This window comes from Terrapene carolina, unplaced genomic scaffold (genome assembly GCF_002925995.2).
Source record: "Terrapene carolina triunguis isolate 2854851 unplaced genomic scaffold, T_m_triunguis-2.0 Scaffold67, whole genome shotgun sequence".
NCBI classification, from domain to species: domain Eukaryota; kingdom Metazoa; phylum Chordata; order Testudines; family Emydidae; genus Terrapene; species Terrapene triunguis.
In genome coordinates, this window is record NW_020664418.1 from 46,456,658 (window position 1) to 46,480,073 (window position 23,416).

The 23,416-nt window shown below is 47.3% G+C and overlaps 1 protein-coding gene across 1 annotated transcript in view; it reads right to left on the bottom strand.

Annotated features, from left to right (window-relative positions):
* The window catches only part of IGDCC4 (immunoglobulin superfamily DCC subclass member 4), a 119,822-nt gene that overhangs the window by 37,094 nt on the left and 59,312 nt on the right, over window positions 1-23,416 (bottom strand). The window contains exons 5-11 of the mRNA XM_029910756.1: window positions 17,970-18,107; window positions 13,261-13,416; window positions 12,354-12,764; window positions 9,684-9,848; window positions 7,747-7,884; window positions 5,627-5,800; window positions 4,509-4,742 (exon numbers count right to left, since the gene is read on the bottom strand). Coding sequence (XP_029766616.1) covers window positions 4,509-4,742; window positions 5,627-5,800; window positions 7,747-7,884; window positions 9,684-9,848; window positions 12,354-12,764; window positions 13,261-13,416; window positions 17,970-18,107 — 1,416 coding nt within the window. The remainder of the gene's footprint in view (window positions 1-4,508; window positions 4,743-5,626; window positions 5,801-7,746; window positions 7,885-9,683; window positions 9,849-12,353; window positions 12,765-13,260; window positions 13,417-17,969; window positions 18,108-23,416) is intronic.

Sequence of the window (23,416 nt, forward strand, 5' to 3'; positions counted from 1 at the left end):
TTGTGCAATCCTGACTCGCACACGTAACCTCAACGAAATCAACACCTGCTTGTGTGAGCGGGCACTCACCAGTGCAAGGGTTGCACAGTCTAGCCTTCAATTAGCACGCTCCTACTTAGACTCTTGATGGGTTTTCACATTCCCCTGCCTTCCCCGCCACCTTTGCATTCTCAGCGTATGCTAGGCGCTTCTACCCCTTCCCTTTTCCAAGCCCCCAGGAGCACGTCTTTCCACAGAAAAGCAAAAGAGGATGTCCCCAACTGGAAGACATTTCAGCCTCTTCATGAAGTTACGATAGTTAATCCACATCAGCCCCATCATAAGGAAACCATCAAGAGATGATTGATGCCCAGATTTAAGGAAGTAATTACGGATGAACAAGTGATGTTCTGAACACTGATGTGCCAGAGCATTTGGAACCAATTCAGATCATTCCTGAGCCACTCTCCTCGCTAGTTTGTCAGTGGTAAGGACAGGACATGATGTACAGATGTGGTTTCCTCAGTGCAGTAATTACAGATCTAAATGCTTCAGAGTGACTTGTAACTGTTAACACCCTCTCCAGGCTAGGAGTAGACATAGCGGTAACGCAATTCTAGAGGGGGAAGTTTATTTAGTGGTGACACAAGTTAGCCTCCCAGGTCCTATATACTGACTGTTAAACCATCCATAATATATGTTAGGTGTGTAAATCAAGCTGGCACGCACACTCAGACTGCTGTTTCAACAGCTGGCCTTTGTCAACAAAGCAAAATGCTGCATTATATGGGGCCCGATCCTCAGCTGGGGAAAATCAGCACAACTGCATTGACTTCCAGGGAGTTATGCTGATTTTACACTAGCTGAAGATCAGTCCCATAGAGCCCTACATATTGTAGCTCTGAGTCTAGTAATTAACCAACTAGTTACAGGATGCGACAATTACAAGGGTGAGCCATGGGGCCGAGGAGGGAAACAGTCTAAGTAGGAGAGTCCTATTTCAAGAGTACATGTGGCATGTCTGATTTCTTATCAGTTGGTTAATTAACTAATTACTCTATACTATACAGACAATCTATTGTCGTAAATGGTTACAAGCATCTTGTTGCCGAAGGTTATCTTTCAGATCTGATTGCTGGGATTCAGACTCGTTCTCTGACCACCAGCTCTGAACCTTTTGGCCTCAATTTTTCTCCTCTGTAAAATGGGGAAAATAATACCGACCTCAGAGAGGTGTGGTGAGGATTAACTCATGGTTGTATTTTAATCTGGAGCAGACATCTCAGGTGCTTTTTAACCTTAAGTAACAAACACGCTTGGCTGCATTAGAGATGCATCTTACAAACACTGTAAGTGAGAGAGCAGTATGATTGCTCAGAGCTCCAGTATGAAACTGGAGAAAAGCCTGTTGAGAGTCTTTGGGTTAAGTTTAGAGGCAAGAGCAACAAGGGTGCTGTCATGGTGGGCATCTGCTATAGACCACCAGACCAGGAGGAGGAGGTAGACAAGGCTTTCTTCGGACAACTAACAGAAGCTTCCAGATCACAGGCCCTGGTTCTCATGGGGGAATTCAATCCCCTGACATCTGCTGGGAGAGCAATACAGCAGTGCACAGACAATCCAGGAAGTTTTTGGAGAGTGTTGGGGACAACTTCCTGGTGCAAGTGCTGGAGGAACCAACTAGGGGCCGTGCTCCTCTTGACCTGCTGCTCACAAACAGGGAAGAATTGGTAGGGGAAGTAGAAGTGGGTGGCAACCTGGGCAGCAGTGACCATGAGATGGTTGAGTTCAGGATCCTGACAAAAGGAAGAAAGGAGAGCAGCAGAATACGGTCCCTGGACTTCAGAAAAGCAGACTTTGACTCCCTCAGGGAACTGATGGGCAGGATCCCCTGGGAGGCTAATTGAGGGGGAAAGGAGTCCAGGAGAGCTGGCTGTATTTTAAAGAAGGCTTATTGAGGGCGCAGGAACAAACCATCCCGATGTGCAGAAAGAATAGCAAATATGGCAGGCGACCAGCTTGGCTTAACAGAGAAATCTTCGGTGAGATTAAACACAAAAAGGAAGCTTACAAGAAGTGGAAACTTGGACAGATGACTAGGGAGGAATACAAAAATATTGCTCGAGCATGCAGGGGTGTAATCAGGAAGGCCAAAGCACAATTGGAATTGCCGCTAGCAAGAGATGTTAAGAGTAACAAGAAGGGTTTCTACGGGTATGTTAGCAACAAGAAGGCAGCCAGGGAAAGTGTGGGCCCCTTACTGAATGAGGGAGGCAACCTAGTGACCGAGGATGTGGAAAAAGCTAATGTACTCAATGATTTTTTTGCCTCTGTCTTCATGAACAAGGTCAGCTCCCAGACTGCTGCACTGAGCAGCACAGTATGGGGAGAAGGTAACCAGCCCTCTGTGGAGAAAGAAGTGGTTCAGAACTATTTAGAAAAGCTGGACGAGCACAAGTCCATGGGGCCGGATGCGCTGCATCCGAGGGTGCTAAAGGAGTTGGCGGATGAGATTGCAGAGCCATTAGCCATTATTTTTGAAAACTCGTGGCGATCGGGGGAGGTCCCAGATGATTGGAAAAAGGCAAATATAGTGCCCATCTTTAAAAAAGGGAAGAAGGAGAATCAGGGGAACTACACACCGGTCAGCCTGACCTGAGTCCCTGGAAAAATCATGGAGCAGGTCCTCAATGAATCCATTTTGAAACACTTGGAGGAGAGGAAGGTGATCAGGAACAGTCCACATGGATTCACCAAGGGCAAGTCATGCCTGACCAACCTGACGGCCTTCTATGATGAGATAACTGGCTCTGTGGATATGGGGAAAGCAGTGGACGTGATATACCTTGACTTTAGCAAAGCTTTTGATACAGTCTCCTGCAGTACTCTTGCCAGCAAGTTAAAAAAGTATGGATTGGATGAATGGACTATAAGGTGGATAGAAAGCTGGCTAGATCATCGGGCTCAGCAGGTAGTGATCAACGGCTCGATGTCTAGTTGGCAGCCAGTATCAAGCGGAGTGCCCCAGGGTCAGTCCTGGGGCTGGTTCTGTTCAATATCTTCATTAATGATCTGGATGATGGGATGGATTGCACCCTCAGCAAGTTTGCAGATGACACTAAGCTGGGGGGAGAGGTAGATATGCTGGAGGGTAGGGATAGGGTCCAGAGTGACCTAGACAAATTGGAGGATTGGGCCAAAAGAAATCGAATGAGGTTCAACAAGGATAAAGCAGAGTCCTGCACTTAGGACAGAAGAATCCCATGCACTGCTACAGGCTGGGGACCGACTGGCTAAGCGGCAGTTCTGCAGAAAAGGACCTGGGGATTACAGTGGACGAGAAGCTGGATATGAGTTAACAGTGTGCCCTTGTTGCCAAGAAGGTTAATGGCATATTGGGCTCCATTAGTAGGAGCATTGCCAGCAGATCGAGGGAAGTGATTATTCCCCTCTATTCGGCACTGGTGAGGCACTGCATCTCTGGAGTATTGCATTCAGTTTTGGGCCCCCCACTACAGAAAGGATGTGAACAAATTGGAGAGAGTCCAGAGGAGGGCAACGAAAATGATTAGGGGGCTGGGGTACATGTCTTATGAGGAGAGGCTGAAGGAATTGGGGTTATTTAGTCTGCAGAAGAGAAGAGTGACAGGGGATTTGATAGCAGCCTTCACCTACCTGAAAGGGGGTTCCAAAGAGGATGGAGCTCGGCTGTTCTCAGTGGTGGCAGATGACAGAGCAAAAAGCAATGATCTCAAGTTGCAGTGGAGGAGGTCTAAGTTGGGTATTAGGAAAAACTATTTCACTAGGAGGGTGGTGAAGCACTGAAATGGGTTACCTAGGGAGGTAGTGGAATCTCCTTCATTAGAAGTTTTTAAGGTCAGGCTTGACAAAGCCCTGGCTGGGATGATTTAGTTGGGGTTGGTCCTGCTTTGAGCAGGGGATTGGACTAGATGACCTCCTGCGGTCTCTTCCAACCCTAATCTTCTATGATTCTATGAGAGGTTCTTAGAAATATGTAGGTGGGAACAGATGATTGTTCTGAGCTGAGTTTTGAGATACGAACATAGGATACACCAACCATTTCAATTTGTGCTTCACCAGATATAATTTAATCACTGATTAGAGAATCATCTGCCACTATATTAGCTTTCCGGAGTTTCTGCATTTTAATATTTAATATTATAAAAATGATTTAGCACTTGGATCCTGCACTGACAGGTGGTCTTACAAGTACCTGAAAGAGACAGAGATTAATTTCTGCCCCCTAAGCTCTCAGGACACTCATCCCTGCAACAGTTGGCTAAAGATTTAACAGTGGGAGGAGCTTTAGAACTCAGGTACATTCAGACTCTGTAGTAGTAGAAAAAGCAGTAGTAAAAGACTCTGTAAGATGCAATGGTACATCTGAAGGGCTTGCAGCCAAAGAACTTTGCCCCTTCTTAGAAGTTCTTCATCACGACCTCCTTGCACTGCAAGGTGGAACCGCAGTGCCAGTGCATGTTGGTAAGAAGTAGACTTCACCAGCTAACCTAGTCGAGTTAATTCATACTGCTTCACTTTCTTCTTTAGCTTTATGGGCCCCACATCCCAGCTCTCCTCTTCCGTGCCATCCGAGGGGTTTTCGTCACTTGACTCTTCCGTGCCCACCTCCCGGTAGTACAGCTTGTAGCCTGAAATCTGGGCATGGTTGGCTGGGGGCTGCCACGTGACCAGGAGGGATTCCATTTTCGCTCGGACTTTTAATTCTGTCGGGGCAAACGGAACTAGAAAAACAAGAGGAAAGAAACCCACATTTCAGCAACTCCTCGGTGTTTCCTTGCTTTGTTAAGGGGCTTCCTTCTCTCTACCTCTGAAGGACAGGCAGGGTCTGTCCCAGTGAGGGGACATGCCCCTGAAGTGCCAGAGAGGAGCGGTGATGATTCTGTCACTGAATGGGCCAACCAGATGACCACAGAATAACAGAACTGATGTTCATCTACATAGCAAGGGGGTGCAGTCTAGCAGATAGAGCTGGTGACTGAGAGCTACTGCGGTGGGGTGGGGTTTACCTGCCCTATTTTGAGTTAACTACAGCACCACTTTTACCGGCTGCTGCCTGTTAGCTCTGCGTTCATCTCTGTATGTCGGTTTTGCCTACCCACTTCCAGACACGCCCACGCTCATTTTTCATGAGCCCTTGCTTATAGCCTGCAGCCTGAGGAAGATCTGGGAGGTGATGGTGTTTTTGATGGGTCAAAAACACACCAAGCAGCATGGGACGGGGAAAAGCATTCTGGTTCCCTACACTAAATGGAAAGTTAGGGGAGGGGTTCTGGTGTGACTGGGACCTCATGCTACAATTCCCTAGTGTAGACACAACCTTGTGTGGGGTTGGGTAAGCCATCTAGTCTAACTGCCTCAGCTTCCCGCATCTGTGAAATGGGGATCATGGTATTGACCTCCCACCCTCACAGGGGTGCTGTTCCAAGACCCAGCGAAGAGAAAGGAGCTTGTAGCGCACGCCACGCCCCCCCATCGTAGGGTGACCAGATGTCCTGATTTTATAGGGACAGTCCCGATATTCGAGGCTTTTTCTTATATAGAAGCCTACTACCCCCCACCCCCTGTCCCGATTTTTCACACTTGCTGTCTGGTCACCCTACCTTACCATGCGTTTGGTTGTCCTTGTCAGGAGTACGATGCTGCGTCCACTCCGAAGGGGTGCCATACCCTGCACTGGTGCTGGCTGCAATGCGCACTTTGTAGACTTTATTGGGATGGAGCGACTCAAGGGTGATTTGTGTCTCATTCGCACCCACCTCGGTGGAGGAGATCTGATCTGCTAGAGCCAAGGAAACCCCAATTAGACGTCTTTATTCCAATCCAGGTGAATTTGCCCCTGTGCCGAGGGCCAGCAGCAGGAGATCCGGGCTGCGAATAAGCTGAGATGAGACTTGCATGGTGCGTGTGCTGGCTTTCGGCCCAGTGGCGAACTTCCCTGCAGGTCACATTATCATGTAACAGCACGATGATGATTTATAACTAGAGATGAGCCACAACTGGAATCCTGACTCAGCGATCCCTTTCCGGTTTCGATTCTGGGTCACAATCAGAACAGGAAGGGGTCTGTTCTCCCCAATGAACACACACAATTCCAGTCTGGATACAGCAGGAATCGTGAGACAGCGGGAAGCTGGCAGAAATCTCACGAGAACAGCTGACGGGGTGAAATTTCCACCGTTCTAGATGGCAGACATCTCAATACCCTGGGCCAAAATCTCAGAAGAGCCCCTACTGAGATTTTGGTGCCATCAAATCTGCAGCCAAATGCTAGCCTTAAATTAACTGATATGAACCAAGAACCTTACCCCCGACTCACGGCACTTCAAATCCAGCCTAAATCTAATCCAGACCCAGATTTTAACACTGCCTCCTCAGATCATCTCTGTTATAAGGTGCATTCAGTTAAAGGTTTAAACAGAGCCTGGTGGGAGATTTCCATCGGAGCTGCAAAGATCAGCCTTGCTAGAGATTCAAACAGTGGCCCTATGGTTAATGCAAAGGTCACATTTAAACGATTCATCCAGTTTGAGCTCCTGTGGGAATTTTGCCCCGGTTCTTTAACATGAAGGCTGTGTCTACACTGCAGTTGGGAGGTGTGTTACCAGGCGCGGGTAGACAGACGTGTGCTCGAGCTAGTGCATTAAAAACAGCAGTGTGGAAGCTGCAGGTCTGGCGGCAGCTCAGGCTGGCCGCCCGGGTCCAAGCCCGCCCGACCCCCTGGGTCTGAGCTCGGGTGGGTAGCCCGAGCTGACAGCCGTGCTGCAAGATCCACACTGCTATTTTTAGCACACGAGCTCGAGCTGAGCTAGCCCAGGACTGTCTCTCCGCGCTGGGAATCCCACCTCCCAGCTGCAGTGCGGACATACCTTAAACAACCACACATCAGCCCCGTGGTGCAAACATTTCAACCGCTTCCCATTGACTCGTTGGGTTGGCTGCAACCGCTTTTAGGCATCGAGACTAAAACCAAGAACCAGGCGTCACGGTGCAGAACAGAAACACAGCTCAAAGCCATGGGAATGTGACCCTTTGTCACATTTGCAATCCCCTCCTTACATCCTGGAGGTGAGCAGCTGCAGAGCGAGGAATGCTTTAGGGCTGGGAAGCCGGCACTGATGAGAAAGTGCCCATGTCCCCATTGAAGGGTTAGTATACTGGCTAACAATAGAAATAAAACCAGATCAAGCCGAAAACTGGCAAATGTGGTTACATGGGCTTGCCAGGATACCGGTTTTATTTCGACACAATGATCTGATTTTTTCCAATTCATCGAATGCACTTCCCCACCTACTCCTATGATCATTAAACACAAAGGACCAGCGACAGCCAGACGTTGTTACCCTCTGGTGGTTGTTTGCTGGCCCATATGAAATGCAAACCTCAGTCCAGTTCCCACGTGGCCATAGGCCGACAGGACGAAATCCACAGCTGGCAAGTGCAATGGCAGAGCCCAGCCCAGGGTGGCCAGGTACAGAATGGGCTCTGGGGAGTGAATTCTTGTCTAACCCTTTCAGGAGAGGTTTGAGGCACATCAGTGGGGCAGTTTGCAGTGCTGGTCTCTATGCTGCACGTCTCCTATGGATAAACAGAGGCCTCTGGTCCCAAAGGTTTTCAGTCCGGCACCTTCTGTCAGCATTAACCACACACACAATACGTTTCTGAGAACTGCAATCATGCACTGAATGCACCAACCTCTACTTCTCACTGAGCCCGTCTCCTCCTCACCTTCCTTGAGGGTGCAGTAGTCAATTTTATATTTCGTTATCTTCCCATTGCTCAGCTCCGGAGGGAGAGGCAGCCACGTCACTCTGATGTCGGCCGGGGTCATGCTCGACAGAGACAGCTGAGGAGCAGCGCTGGGAACTGGGACAGAAGCAACGAACAGATGAGACGTCTCCTCAGTTCAAAACCAAGAGCAACAAGCTGCTTCAACAACAGGCGCAACTGGGGATTAGCTCCACTTGGGAGCACGTATGTCTGAACCACGGGGCTTCAGAGGTTCAGGGATTGGCTTGGGATTGCCCGAGCTGACCCACTCCTCTGGGCAGGCGAACCTTGGGTGCCCTCAGTCCTGAAAGTATTGTCCCTGCAGAGCATACAATCATAACTGCTGGTGGCTGCGGACACTCCATGCCCTTTGTTGGGTCTCACATACTTAATGCCTGTGGTTGGACCACAACGGCTTCCACTTCTGTCTTTGCCCCACTAGCATTTCAATGTTTCATTACCTGTTTGCTTCCAGAATTTAAACACAGATATCCTCAGGACATTCAGAAATGCTCCCTGTTCCACTAAGGATTTGGTAGTTTGCTTTAGACAGGCCTATCTGCTTTCAGTTTTTTGCCATGGAAACAGAGAGATTTAATGCCACGGGGGATGGCTCAAGGATCTAAGCATCAGGTTTGAAAAACAAGTTTCCCTAGAACCACAGACTGGTATTCCGGGCAGCTGTTCATACCTCCGAGGCAGTGTGTGACAGGGAATACACCTCACGCCAGCCCTGTCGGGGTTATGGTGGCTCAGAAGGGGCCAATTAACCTTCTACTGCACCGGGGGGAGAGTCGGGATTGATTGAAAAAGTCTAACTGAAGATGAAGATCAGATGGGCAGGAGCAGGCTGGACTTGTATAAGCCAGGAAGTGGAGAGCAGCAGGGGTAGTGGGCGGGCTCAGGTTTCCTTAGCAGCCACCGGGGAAGTGGCACAGACTGGTAATTGGCACGGAAGACTGGGACAGCGTATGGACAGTTGGTCCAAAGGGACTTTGGGACCCCGGAGGGGGAAGACTATAAAGTGACCCATCTGGAGGGCTGAGTCATGAAGAGCGAGCGCTGTGAAGTACGGGAGGAGAGACACCGCAGCGACTGAGTGACTGATGGAAAGGGGCACTAGACTAGACTATACGAGACATGATCCCCAGACCAGCCACAAGGGGGCACCGCCAGCAGTGACTGTACCCCATTACACAGATACACAGAGATCAAGCAGTTTACTAAGTGGGTGAATTTCAGATTAAACTTTACAAGTCATGTATGGACATTACAGATCCCATAACAGAAGGGGTTTGCCTGGTACGTGGCCAAAATTTCCCTTTAATGTCCTACAGCATGTTATGGGCTAGTTGGCCAGCGCCCCCGTGAGGCTGCATTTTGGCAGTGTTCTGTATATACGATTTAAGAAACGCTTTGGAACACTTGGAATGAAAGGTGATATAAATGCAAAATATAATCTTTTAATAGACTTGACTGCAGGCCTGACCCCAAGCCGCTGGCTGTGAATAGGAGTCTTTCTATTTGCTTCAGTGGGCTTTGGATCAAGTCCACATGGAGCAAAATCATTGTTACCTAAATACAAATCCAGACCAGCTGAATGCAGTTCAAGTAATGGTGCCTATGTGTCAACTGCACCAGGATCAGAAGACAGCAGGATAATATCTAATGCCTGTTGCTGCCCATGCAGATCACTGTTCCCCACTCTCTGAAAAAAAACCCGCGTAAATAAATATCCAGACGCAACAGGCCACATTCACAGCGCGTCTGGATTTCTGCAAGCTGACACCATTCTCTGTAGGGTGTTTTGTGATGTTTCCATTTGCGAAGCGTAACAATTACTTGATCGTTTGAGAATACTTTCAGACACACCCGTGCATGTCTACTCAACGCACCGTCCTCCAGTGTCCGCACGATAATGGAAGAGGACGTCCGACTGGCTCCTAGCTGGGAGTACGCAACCATGTAGAAAACATAATTGGTATTGGGTTCCAGGTCTTTCACTTGAAGCTCAGTGGTATCATTATTGACAGCAAATTGGTATTCCACATTATCAGTTCCTAGAGACAAGGCAAAAACCCATCATCAGTACAACGAGCAAGACACCTGTCAAGTCCAAAATCAGCTCTTCCACAAAGCCTACAAACTGTAGCCTTCCCTCTTTGAAACCACTATGGCTTACCCCTGGTCCTCCCTCTGTCACTGTCTGCCACCTTCCTCCGTCATGTTCCAGCAAATCTTAACTTAGGCATTGAACTCTTTGGGCAGGACGTTAGATGCCTACGTGTGAACATTTTAGCCCAAGTTAAGCACCTAAATCCATCCTAAGGCACCTCAATAAGCAGCCTGATTTTCACGTGAGTTCTTGCTTCCCACCGACATCCGCAGACGTGGGAGATTCTCAGCTAAATTGTCTGAAAGTCAGACCCCGGATTCAGATTGTAGATGTCGACGCCTAGCTTTAGGGACCCAAGTTTGACTGGTTTAGTCACTGTCATTGCCCCTTGGCACCAAGCGTTTTTCTGGTGTTTTGTACATTCACTGATCATAATTAAGGCTATGATTTAATCACGGACGTCGCGGAAGTCACAGAATCTGTGACTTCCACGACGTCCGTGACTTCGGGCTGCAGTGGTCGGAAGCTGCAGGGTTCCCCGCTGCCTGTGGGGGCAGGGAACTGTGGGGTACTGCCGCAGAAGGCGGTGGATTACCTTGCAGCTCCTGTCCGCCACAGGCGGCGGGGGAACCCCTCAGCTCCCGTCTGCCACGGGTGGTGAGGGAAACCCCGAGCTCCCGGTCGCCCTGAGTGGCAGAGAACCCCAGGAGCTGCTGGTGGTGGGGGAACCCCCAAGCTCCTGGCCGCCTCAGAGGAACCCCTGAGCTCCTGGCCGCCCCAGGGGGCAAGGAACCCCTGGAGCTGCCGGTGGGGATGGGGGGGAACCCCGAGCTCCAGGCCGTGGCAGGCCCCTGGAGCTGCGGGAGGCGGGGACACCCAACAGCTCCTGACCCTCATGGGCAGCAGGGGCCCCCAGAGCTGCAGGTGGCGCCTAGCCCTTGCACAGCTGCCCTGCTTCAGGCGGTGTGGGGACCTGCAGATCCCCATTTTGTCAGGGATATTTTTAGTAAAAGTCACGGCCAGGTCACGGCTTCCGTTAATTTTTCTTTTTTGCCCGTGACTGGTCCGTGACTTTTACTATAAATATCCGTGACAAAATCTTAGCCTTAATCATAATAAATGTACATAAAATTAAAAGGACAGCAGTGTCAGAATGGAATAAAGACTAACAGAAAAGTTTTCAGAAGCGCCTACATCAATGGGATTTAAGTTCCTGAATTTCCGAGGGTAAAATTTTCAGAAGTGTCCGAGTGAGCACACTACAGATGTTCACCTACTCTTCTTTCAGTTTTTCACAGCCAGCCAGAAGACGGAACAGTGATTTGGAAGGTAGGAAACTACTCAGTCTGGCTGGGATCCCAGATTAGAATCCCAGCATGGTTATTTCTTCATTGCATCTGTGGGATTCACCGGGGCCTGTTTCAAACATGCATTCTGTGGTGACGACGCAGGAAAGGAAACAGAACGCCAGGTCTGTGGTACTAGCTTCTAAAGCCTCAAGCCAAAAGCCTCTCAGGAAAAAACCTTTCCTGGGGTTTTTATTATATTACTTGCTTTGTTTACAACACTTCCCATTGGTACAAATCTTGCGCATGAAGAAGACATGCAGTGTACAATTACATAAGATAGCAAACCCATTTCTTGAGCGCGTGAACACCAGCTGCAAGGGTGATGTCAGGTTGCCAATAAGTTTTTCAAACACAGACACTAGAACAAGGTCACTCCTGCCTCGTTGCCAAGGGAACAGTTTGCCGTTCTCCTGGGCTTGTGATTAGGGAGCAACACATTCCTACAGCATTCCCCAGAGATGCTCAAGGTCAAATTTTCATCCCAGGCTTCCACTTTTGCACGGCCATTTCCAGTCATGCAACTGATTGCATCACAAAAATGGTCTCTTGCATGCACAGAATGGGGAGATAGGCACCCAATTGCCCAATATGCATGTGCAAAACTGGTAGGTGCAATGAACTGCATGTGCAAAAGTGGGTAAGCAGAGCCAGAGGTGGTCTTAAGGCTCCAAATCCTTAGCTCCGTCCCATTAATAGAACAACAGCCTTAACAAGCGTGGGGGAGGGAGGGCAGCTCTGCCATACAAACCGAGCTTCCAAAAAATCCTAGGGTAAGGTGCTCTGAAACGCCGTTGTCTCACTAGATTTCTCTGACCCTAGTGGGGAGAAGTCAATATGAGCGGCAGGTTCTCTGAAGAGGTGCTGCAAACACCACAGTACAGCCGCCTGAACAGTCAGGCTAAGCACACCCAGTTTGACCACACCCCATCTGACAGGATAAGAACACGCGAACAGCCGCTCCTGTCTGGGCAAGATGTAGTTAAAAAATAAATAATGAAGCACAAGCCCACAAAGGGGGACATGCAGCGCGTGGATTCGTGTTCTCACCGCTATTTTACGGTGGTGACAACAACCCAACTACGCAAACCGCGAGCACCTACCCAGGGCCTTCTGATAATGCAGGGAAAAGCCAATGATCTGCTCGCTGTTGTACTCTGGACGCTCCCAGGACACTAAGACAGTGGTGCTGGACAGGGAGACGGCTGACACCTTCTTGGGAGCACTCGGCAAGCCCTCCCGCACAATGACCGAGAGCTTGGCCGTGGCACATGCCATCCCCAGCCTGTTCTCCGCCACACACTGGTAATAGCCGGCATCCTCCAGCCCGATCTGGTTGATCACCAGGCTGCCACTGCTCTGAATTTTCACCCGGCCATTGGACAGGATGGGCTCTCCGTTCTTCAGCCAGTGGATGATGGGGGCGGGCTCCCCTTCTGCTTTGCAGACAAACCTGGCAGTGCTGGCGCGGGTGCGGGAAATAGTTTCAGGAGACTGGGAGATGCTGGGAGGTGCTGAAAGAAAAGCAGAGAAATGAAGGTAAAAAAAGAAAAAGCCAAGGGAAGCCCTTTCCTCCCAAGCCACATGATGTCTGAAACAGCTCCAGGTCCACGGGAGGGTTTGCCAGGCAAACTCTTGAGGCTTAATTTAGACTAGCCCCCAAAAATCTGTATCAACTCGCTCCCTGTTCCTAGGCTGTTCTCCCCAACGGCTTCCATTGTACTGGAAGTTAGTTGCTGATACTGATTTTCACAAGGGAACTCTGCAAAAAGAAAAAAAAATGCTTCAGTAAGTCAGAAAAATGAAATGGTAATAATGCCATCGAGAACGATTCCACGCTCGGATTGAATACTTGGGTCCTGATGGCTTTCTTCTAATTACGTTCCCCTCTTAGACACAGCGAGGGAGCCGTGAGCATCACTTCTGGGGGAGCCTCTGGATGTGGTTTTAGGGGAAAAGCAATTATCCGGAGTGGTGTTTACATCTGAAATGTTCATTCTGTCAACTCACCAAGGACGCTGAGCTCAGCCGCAGCTGTAACGAACTGCCTGGTCTGGGGTTTGTTCGCCCGACAGACGTACACGCCAGAGTGATGGGGCTGGGCCCGAGGAATTAGGAGGTTGGTCCGGCCTAACACAATCACGTCCGTGGAAATAGGCTTTCCATCTGCGGAGCACAAAAACACACACCATGGGTGTAAAGCCTACATTAGGGATCCCGGCGAGACACCAGGGGTTCCAGATTTTAACTAATAACCATCAGGAAAAGTTCAATTCCTAGCTCTGCCTCTGTACATGACCTTGAGCAAGTCAGTTGGTCTCTTTGGGCCTCAGTTTCCCATCTGTAAAATGGGGATACATGGCACTTTTTTTCTCACCCATTCTTTATCCGTCTTGACTATTTAGGCGGGAAGCAATTTGAGATAAGGACAATCTCTTACTACATGTCTGTGCAGCACCAAGCACAAAATAGTACTGATCTGACTATACTTGAGGTACTACTGTAATATAACTAATAATAAAATGGCTTCTATTCCCATCTCTGCCACTGACTTCCTGCGTGTATAGCCTCGGTCAAATCACTTAATCACTCTGTGCCTCAGTTTTCTCCTTTGGATAATGTAGATAGTATTACTTTCCTGCTTCTCCCAATGGTTGTCAAGAGTCTTCATTGTTTGTGTGGTGCTCGGACGCCTGGACAACGAGCGCCCTGGAAATACCTTTAAGTAAATAAATGAAATAGCTGACCTCCGGAAACTAGGGGCAGTTTTTAATTGGGCAATTCAGCTGGATAACTGAAGGAGAACAGAGGAAAATGGGGAAGCCACTTCTAGCTCTATAACTTTTAATTAACTTAATTTACTTCCTAATGCAGAACCAACAGGAAGAATAATGCTGCATCCAAGCAATTTTTTAATGGTCTATGATAAAAAATTAAATGCCCCAAACTTCATTAACCTAGAGCTAAGGTTGGCCAGCTAAGCCTTGTGTCTTTCCAGAATATGGAGAGTAGCTAACGTAAATCTCTGAAAACCAGGAAATATACCAATATCACCCCTGCAAAACAACCTTAACAGTGCCCTCTTTGTGCTAAGCCCCAGCACGTCAGTAATGCTCATGCTAGCACTCTACACTCATAGATGCTACAGAACAATTTCAGATCAACCTTAACTGTAGCAGAGCACATGTTCTGCTACAATGAAAGTCAAAGTTGTTCTGCTGCTGAGCAATGGGTGGCATCTTTCAGGTGCAGAGCTGTGGTGCGGATTTAATCCCATAGTTAATGCGTACACCAGCTCTCCCCAAGAAGAACCTATATTGCGCTGGCAAGGAGTAGCGGCTGAGAAGAAGAGATAGCCCATGCTTATCATTTTCACCATTGGGTTTCTCCTAGGGATGGACTCAGACTAGTTCTCATCCTGATCCAAACTGATCCCAAGTTTGGATCTGGATTTAGTCCATTATAGCCAAGAAGTTGTGACTTGGAGCCAAACATCCCCTATGCTCCGGGGTGTCTGGATTCAGATCATATCTAAGGCTGACATATGTGAAGAAGATAATTGCTTTATTACATGCCTACTGGACCAGGTTGAGGGATGGAATCCAGCGTGTATTTGTCTGCTAAAAACCCCACAAGCACATTTTGTTTTACAAGGAGCCAGAGCTGTGAGTCACCATTAACTGAAGAGATTTTTTCCTGTCCGGCTCCTGGAAGCTGTACTGAACTGGCTCACAACACGGAGGATGCAATGAATTTGCCAAACCCGCTAATAAATTTTTATGTACCTGCTCTGGTTACTGACCTGTAACATATTAGCCAGTTTGATTACATGGGAATTTACTGGCCTGGGTTTTGAAACCTAACCCTGTCATGAACAGCAAAGGCTGAATTTTCCACATGAGCCTTTAACTTGGAACTGACAAAGATTTGTCAGATCAGCTACATTTGAAGACTTCTGGTCTGTTTCTTGCTGTGGCTAGGACACTGCCATGCACAGCACTGTCACTTTGAAAGCAGGTTAGATCCAGGGACTCTACAGTTCTCCTGGCATGAGAAATTTCAGCAAAGAAAGAGAGTTCTTGGAGAAAGTGATAAATGGCTTTGGGGCCCGATCCTGGGGGGTGATGAGGAACCTCAGCTTCCCCCTGAAAGCCCGGGGAGTTGCGTTTGCCCCTTGCCTGGTTTTGCTGGAGGACTTCTCGGGGCCTCAGAAGAGGCGTAAGAGAAAAGGGCATGAGCCCCGTTTCCGTTCCTTCTCAGAACACCTTTAATTGTAACGTCACTGCTGCAAAGCTCCAGGAGCCATGTTGGGTCAGAGGCCCAGCAGTTCCGCAGAACAGAGAGCAGAGAGCAAAGGGGGGGGGGGGGGGGGGGGGGGGGGGGGGGGGGGGGACGCTGATCCAGGGCTGGCCAGGAGTCAAAATGGCCTGGGTGTAATTTAAAGCAACCCTTGGCTTCTCTGCCACGCAGGCCACCCTCACCGCTCCTGCCCCTGCTGCCACCTTGCTCCCAACAGACCTCAGAGGAAGCCGGTGGCCTGGGGCCAGCGACGTTGACTCTACGTGACCCAAGCGTCCCCTCCTTTGGGGAATCCCCAGCCTGCTCTGTGTCAGGGTTTCAGCAAAGCAAGGGGACTTTGGGCCAGATTGAGTTTGTGGGTGAATTTGCTTGCGGGAGGAGAGGCTTCTCTGGGCGCTTGTAAATCCAACCTGCCAGCTACCAGGCTGAGCTAGACGGGGCTCCTGCACTCATGCCTGATTTACTATTTTAGAGCTTTGTTTTAGGTTCCAAAACTAACCCACCAGCTTCCAATGCACGGTGGGGAACCATGCTGTTCGCCTCCTCCCCCCCGCACAAGAGCCGTGCTTGCTTTCGACCCTGGCACTGCTGCTAACATCTCTGCTACTTCTGCAACTTCTCATCCTTGCTGCGATACAGGACAAGCAAGAACACACCAGCTGGAAACTCTGCCATTCCCCCCACCCTCCAAAGACACTGCCCTAGAAAGCAGAGGCTGAAACGCCTTCCTGGCTCCACAGCCCACTGCTGGCTGCATTCAGTCAAGGCTGGAGACAAGCTTCCTGCCTTCAGGGTACACAGATGCATCCTCCTCCGAGTGGTGACTTGCTCCAAGGAGCAAGGGCTACTCACTCACGTAGCACCGTGGATGTGGAACGCAGCTGTGAGCAAAGTCTACACACCCTCACATTTACTGCCCGGTCTGCGGATGGGCCCACAATTCAGTACCCAGGCGTTCAATTCAGGAACGCAACTGCAGGCACATTTTGCACACGTGCCTGAACACAAGTGACTTGAAAACCTGACCCCAGATGGAACTGACGATACCAACCGTGGCAGAGTTTGAACTGGCAACCTACAGTTGAAACCCTCAACGTTACAGGACTTTACTCATCCAGAGGCTCTCAGCCCTGCTTTTTACTGCCATTTTGGAACCAAATCTATTTTAATAACCACATGAAGACTGATGAGGCCCAATCAGCTCATCCATGCTAAGCCAAGGACATTCAGACCGAAAAACCGAGGACACGGAACAAACATTTAAAAATCAAAGCTTGAAAGAAAATGCGCCACCCATTTAATTAAAAAAAAATACCCAAACTCTCACTGTGCTAATTGACTCTGATTACAAATACTCTGGGCACTCACCGCTCTCGATGTAGCAATGAATAAATTATGTAGCATGGGAAAGATGGGTATTGCTAATTATGTCTTAAGTACACGGGATGAAATGCGAGCTTCCAGCTTTGCCTCAATGATTAATCCTCCCTGGTTTTATTCCCCACACTGAGACCTGCAAGCTTTTTCTTTGGGGGGGGGGGGATGGCAGGGGGGGAGAATAGGAAATATTAGCACATCCAAAAACATTGCCATTAACGAAGAGCCACTGGAGCAGGCAAGTTACAGCTAAAGACTGATTTGATTAAATGGTTATGAGGGCGAGGAAAGAGGCTTATGTCATAACATAGATTTTTGAAAACTCTTTCAATATGTTTTTGATAAGCGGTTCCTGGGCTGAGAACCCACATGGCAAGTTTCAATGTTTAATCGCTCATGTGAAACATCTGATACAACCTCAGTGATGGTTACACCAGCCCTACTTCTGATTTAGGCTGATCAGCCCTTGACACATGAAAGTCAGTCTGGCTCGTTTATAGGCACTTAATGATATCTTTACTCTTTCTCAGACCTTCATTATCTTGACCATAAGAGGATTTACTTTTGAAAACAAGGCCTCTTAAATGACTAAAGAATCTTTATCACATTTTATAATCCTGCAAGATAACAAAAGTTATTTTTACAAAGCAACAGCAGATGTGTTAAAATTCCCACTAACCTTTCTGAACCGCTACAAAAGAAGTGTCATCAACCTGACCCTTATACGGTGACCTTCAATGCTCTGGCTCATACAATACTGCCATGACTAATTTAGATCAAAAGGCATCAAGTAACCAGAATTTCATATATTTTACAGATCAAACAACTATAAAATAAGTTGCATGCTTTGTAACATTTTAGATTCAATTAGTAATCCCAGCTCAGAAAGGACACTCCAGATCACTGCGTACGCAGCCCCCATATGGTTGTTAGCAATTTAAAAAGCGCCCTCTCTTCCACAGCACTTTCTCTTTTAATAGATTTTAAAAATAAAGTGGCCATAGACTCCTCTCAACATCAAAAGAATAATTATCTTCATTTACCCTGTCGTATCCAAGAGACAAATGGGGTGGGATCTGCAGAGGCCATGCACTCCATGACTGCACTCTCTCCAACTACCACTGTGGTGTTCTCTGGAGCAGCAACAATTGCGACATCTTGAGTCACTGCTGGTTGGGAACCTAATACACCCAGAAAAAAATAAAAGAGGGATAAAAGAAACTCTTTAAAGAAGTGTTGTCCACATTCCATTTATATTAAAAACCAGCAAATTCCTTACCTCCATTTCAAGAACAAACCAACACAGAAAACAGACTTTTCTTCCTCACCGTTTACAGTTTGTTACATTTTTTGCAGTTCACTCAACTGGTCTGGTCAATTTCACCTTTGTTTCTGGTTACGTTCACTTCCTGGTTCTCCAATAGGAGTGCCATGTGGTTGGGTTTGGAATGGACACGCAAGACTTCAGGGGAATGAGTTTCTATTTCAGATCAACATTTCTGTTCAAGTCAAGCCCTGAACCACAAGCCCACAGCCAAACATTGTGGGACTTTGAGAAAGTGTAGAACCTGATCTAGAGTCCTGCTCCGATCCTGCAATCAGATCCATGTGAGTGAAAGTGGATGCACGCCTGGAGCCCCACTGAAATTCTGCACCAACCCCAGGTCCCATCCACATAGCTCCAATAAAAGGAGCAGGCACTTTGTGGTTCAGAACCTCTACAATGGACCAAACCAGAACCCCAGATCTGAACGTGCCCATACTTAGAGGAATTCCAATGCAAAGTTTGATCTGGAATCTACATCTTAGGTCCATCTAATTTCTCGTCACATTAAATCTGGTAAGCAGCCCTCATCACTATTATTTTTGTCTTCAGAACAAAAGTTCAATTTAATTCCTTAAAATGGTAAAATCTGAGACTCACTCTAGTTGACAGCGTCCCTTTAACCAGCACAAAGGGCCAGATTTTCAAGGGGCTTTGAGCCCAGCTGCAAATGCTGTGTGCACAAAATGAGTGGCCAAATTCCACAATATTGAAGCTGGCAAAGTTTTGCGCTGAACTGTGGTCAGGAAAGGGTTTTCTAAGGATTCCTAGGAAGCTACCGAATAAAATACTAGAAATCCTTGGTTTGTGTTCACATTTATTACTTCACCCATTAATAGCTGAATCCTGTCTGTAAGCAGAAAGGTGGATTTCTTTGTTTTTAATATGGAAAGGTTGTCACAGACATTCTGATAACCAGCTGCTAGGTTTTAAAGTCAACCACTGAGAGATCAGTTCTCTGCACACCACACCTTCTTCATCTTTGTGCACAAAGAACAAGTCAAAATATATATATTACATACAACACACAGAGGTTATAGATGTATGTATAGATAATCCAAAGTGTTTATGCATTCACATAGTGCAGTGGTTCCCAAACTGGGGTTCGTGAACCTCTGGGTGTTTGCGAAATGTTACAAGGGGTTTTCGGGGACAAATTCCCTAATGGCGGACAGAGCTGTCCCTAGGGACCCTGGGCAGCACTGGGCCAGCAGCCCGGAGCCCCTGGACTTCCAAGAGCTAAGCAGATCAAAGCAAGCATATCTATCACACTGAGGAGATTTAAACTTCAAGACTCCTTATAAGAAATGGAAAGAGAGGCGGATATTGTTTGCTTTTTTCAAAATTAAATAGGCAGCTAGTATTGTTTTTAAAATTATTATGAAGAACAAGTTTAAGCTTTGTTGTAATGTGCATTGTTTGCCTGGACTGCTCAAGCCCTGAATGCTTGTGTAAGAGGAACTCTTTGAGCTGGCTTCTTAAATACCTTCATGCTGTTTCACATCTGATACTGTACTCCTTGATTAAACATAGGAGCCTTGTCTTATAACAGGCTTAATCAAAGTGATACAAGCTACGAAAGTAAGATCTTGGAAGAGTGTTGCCATTTTCATAATGGAATAAAAATGCTGTAATGATAAATAATATTTAATAATAAATAGTGTGTAATAAGCATGTCATAAAAACAAATTTTATATTTCCAAGATCGCTGCTTTTATAATTTATACTCAGGTAAAGGAGAAAATCCCGGGAAATATTAATTTTTAGGAGGGGGTTCGCGAGACTTGACATTTTAGTGAGAGGGGTTCACAGGTTGTTAAAGTTTGGGAACCACTGCCATCGGGAGATATATCTATATCCAGTGTGTATACGTATCGCACAACTTCCGGACACTCAAGAGTGGTCTTTTTTTGTTTGAAGTGAACCTTCTGACTCTCTCAGCCAAGTTTATAAGAAGAGGTTACGGAGACAGGAAATGTCTTTGCCAAAACTAGAATTTTTTTATCAGTTGACAGCAGCTTTGACACTAGGAATCCTATTCTCTCTGCAGCTAATGAAAGAGATTCACTGCCTTCTGAAGGATGCTGTTGTTTTCTTCGCCAGGTAGGAGATCTGCAGTGCTGCACAATACAAGTAATTACAACCTCCCTTAAGGTTGCTCTAGGTGCTCTCGTTCCTGACAAAGAATATTGTGTGCCTTCAAGGACGCTGTCAGTCTTTTAGACCCTGCTTGCTGAAGTTACCAAAAAGTGCACGTCATTTTCACTGGGAGGCACAGGCAGCCCTTTGGTGTCCATACAAGAGGGAATGCTTCATTGTCAGCCTGGTGTATTGCAAAATGCATACAGTAATATCAGTATTTAGCTCTTAGATGCAGCATTTTTAATCCTCAGATCTCAAAGCACTTCATAAAGATGGGTAAGTATTCTCTCTACTTCACCTCCACCCTGCCCTCCTCAATTTCTTCTTCAGCAGAGGACAAGGTGGAAGGAGAAGAAAAGTAAGAAAGCTAATATACCATGGAGTAAGATTAATGGAAGAATTCCTGGTTCCTAATCCAGCTGCAGCAGCTTCCCTCTGGCAATAAAACTGCTTCCTTCCAGAAGCCAGACCCACCCATGACTGTCCGTGAAAAGGGGCCATGCAACCACTTTCAGGGTAAAGGGATGGGGTGATTTATCTGATGAACCATGGGTGAAATTGTGCCCTCAATGAAGTCAAAGGAAGTTTCGCTCTGGACTCCAACAGGGTCAGGATCTACCACGAAGTGTCTTGACTCTGTAAGTTCCTGGTTTTGATCCCAATGCGTCACCACTTTAGGAACAAACCAGCAAACAAAGCCACATACAGCATGAGGTTACAGTCTGCATCTGCCTAACGTGAGCTAAAATAAGGGGAATTGAATCTTATGCTTTAAGGGGTAAACTGATCAGGTGGGGGGACAGGAAGGAACTGCAGAAAGACACATGCACCCAGCATGCTCTCCAGCTCTCCTACATGTTCAGCACTGCAGAGTTGCACAGCTGTATTAGTAGGGTGAGAGGGTTGTTTAACTCCGAAATATCAAACATTGGTCACGACCAGAGGTAGAACAATGGATTTGCTGGACAAGTGATTTTATCTGGTATGGCAATGCATGTGTTTCTAAGGATTAACTGTGGCACTGTCTACATGGTGAATAAGGGGTAGATATGCGCACCAGTCCCAGGATATTAGAGAGACAAGGTAGGTGAGGTAATATCTTTTACTGGACCAACATCTGTTGGTGAAAGAGACCACTCCCCAACAGAAATTGGTCCAATAAAAGATCTTACCTCACCCACTTTGTCTCTCTAATAAGGGGCAGAAGCAGTTCCATGGCTCCTCTGAAGGCATAACATTCCCCCAACAATTTCACTCCGAGTCAGTAAAATACCTTAATGCTCCCAGTTCCTTGGCACTGGTGCAGAAAGTCACAGCTTTGCCGACAGCCTTGCGCCGGAAGCTGTTTTCAGCACAGAAATTCTAATTCTCAGACCAAGACATGACACAGGACATTAGAAACAGAGCATCAACTAAGGTGCAGGTAGTAGAGCAAAACACATAAGCTAGGGATGCAGCGTTAGGATATTCCCACTTGGATTTCTCGGTCTTCCTGGGTGGCAGCTGGCATTGGGGCTAGATTGTCTCACACATCTGAGTTTACCCTCTTTGCTGGGATCCAACAGTATCAAGTGATTCTAACCCCTCCCCCTTTGGTCTAATTAGAATCTCTTCATTCACATGAAGTCATCAATATTAGCAGAAAAAAAGTGTGTATTTACAGCTTACAAACCAACATGGCCCTCTATCTTATACTGGTGCCCATCACCATGGTATCTAAGGGCTGGTCTACACTAACCCCCCAATTCGAACTAAGATACGCAATTTCAGCTACGTGAATAACGTAGCTGAAGTCGACGTACCTTAGTTCGAACTTACCGCGGTCCAGACGCGGCAGGCAGGCTCCCCCGTCGACTCCGCGTACTCCTCTCGCCGAGCAGGAGTACCGGAGTCGACGGCGAGCACTTCTGGGTTCGATTTATCGCATCCAGACAAGACGTGATAAATCGAACCCAGAAGTTCGATTGCTTGCTGCCGAACCAGCGGGTAAGTATAGACGTACCCTAAGTGTCTAGTTAACCTCCCCCTAGTGTTGGTTGACACCAACCCCAAGGCTAGCAAGGAAACAGATTCTTATGCGCAAGTAAACACATAATCTAGAAATGAAACGAATTATGTTAGTGTAAAGTAGCAGGATTATCAACAAGGAAGTTTGGGATTAGGAAATGTAACCCACTGACATGTCTGTTTCAAACTAACCTAGAAGATTTTCCTGCAGTGTTAAAGAGTGGAGACCCAGAAACACAGGAAGCTTCTGCAGTCTTCTGCCAACAAGGCACCTATGAAACCCACTCCATGCACCATGCTGTGAACTGAATGTGGGTTTTTTACTGGAGTTGGGTCCAACTCCCCAAAGTTTAGATCTGGATCCAAATTTTGCTGAAGTCCCAAGTGTGTCTGAATGAAGACCTCTTCTTTAGAATAATGCAAACATGCTCTAAAAGAGGACTGGGGAAAATCCCTGAGTCAGGACCCTGTGCAGAAAAAGACCAGTAGCCAGCATTTGTCCACCAGATGGAAGCAGAGATACAAAGAAGCATGCTGTGGACTTCTACCCTGGGCAACATTTATATTGGACATTCTTAAGATTTAACCTCCAAACTCTTTCCAAATACCCAAGCAGAGTCGCAACGAAGTTCAGAGAAAAAGTAGGTATTTCGGCCAGGTCTGAGCACGTATCATCACTTTACACAATGGAACTATTACATTAGAAGGAGTGACTGATGGAAAAAGGCACATCTGTGATCTGGTTTCATGCTTATAAACACACTGGGAGCTGAACAGGATTTTGCTACATTCAATTACATTCGTTCAGGCCAGGCCAGGCCTATGACATAAAAGGTTACAAACACCATTGGCTTAACAGCCAAAGGTACAATCACACTATAGCAAAATTCAAGGGATACTCGAATTAGCATGCTGACTGGGCTACCTTGGATGGCAAAAGACATTCTATTCCCTGCGGTACATATTGGGCCAAATATTGATTTCAGTGGAGTTACGCCAGCCAAAAGTCTGGCCCAC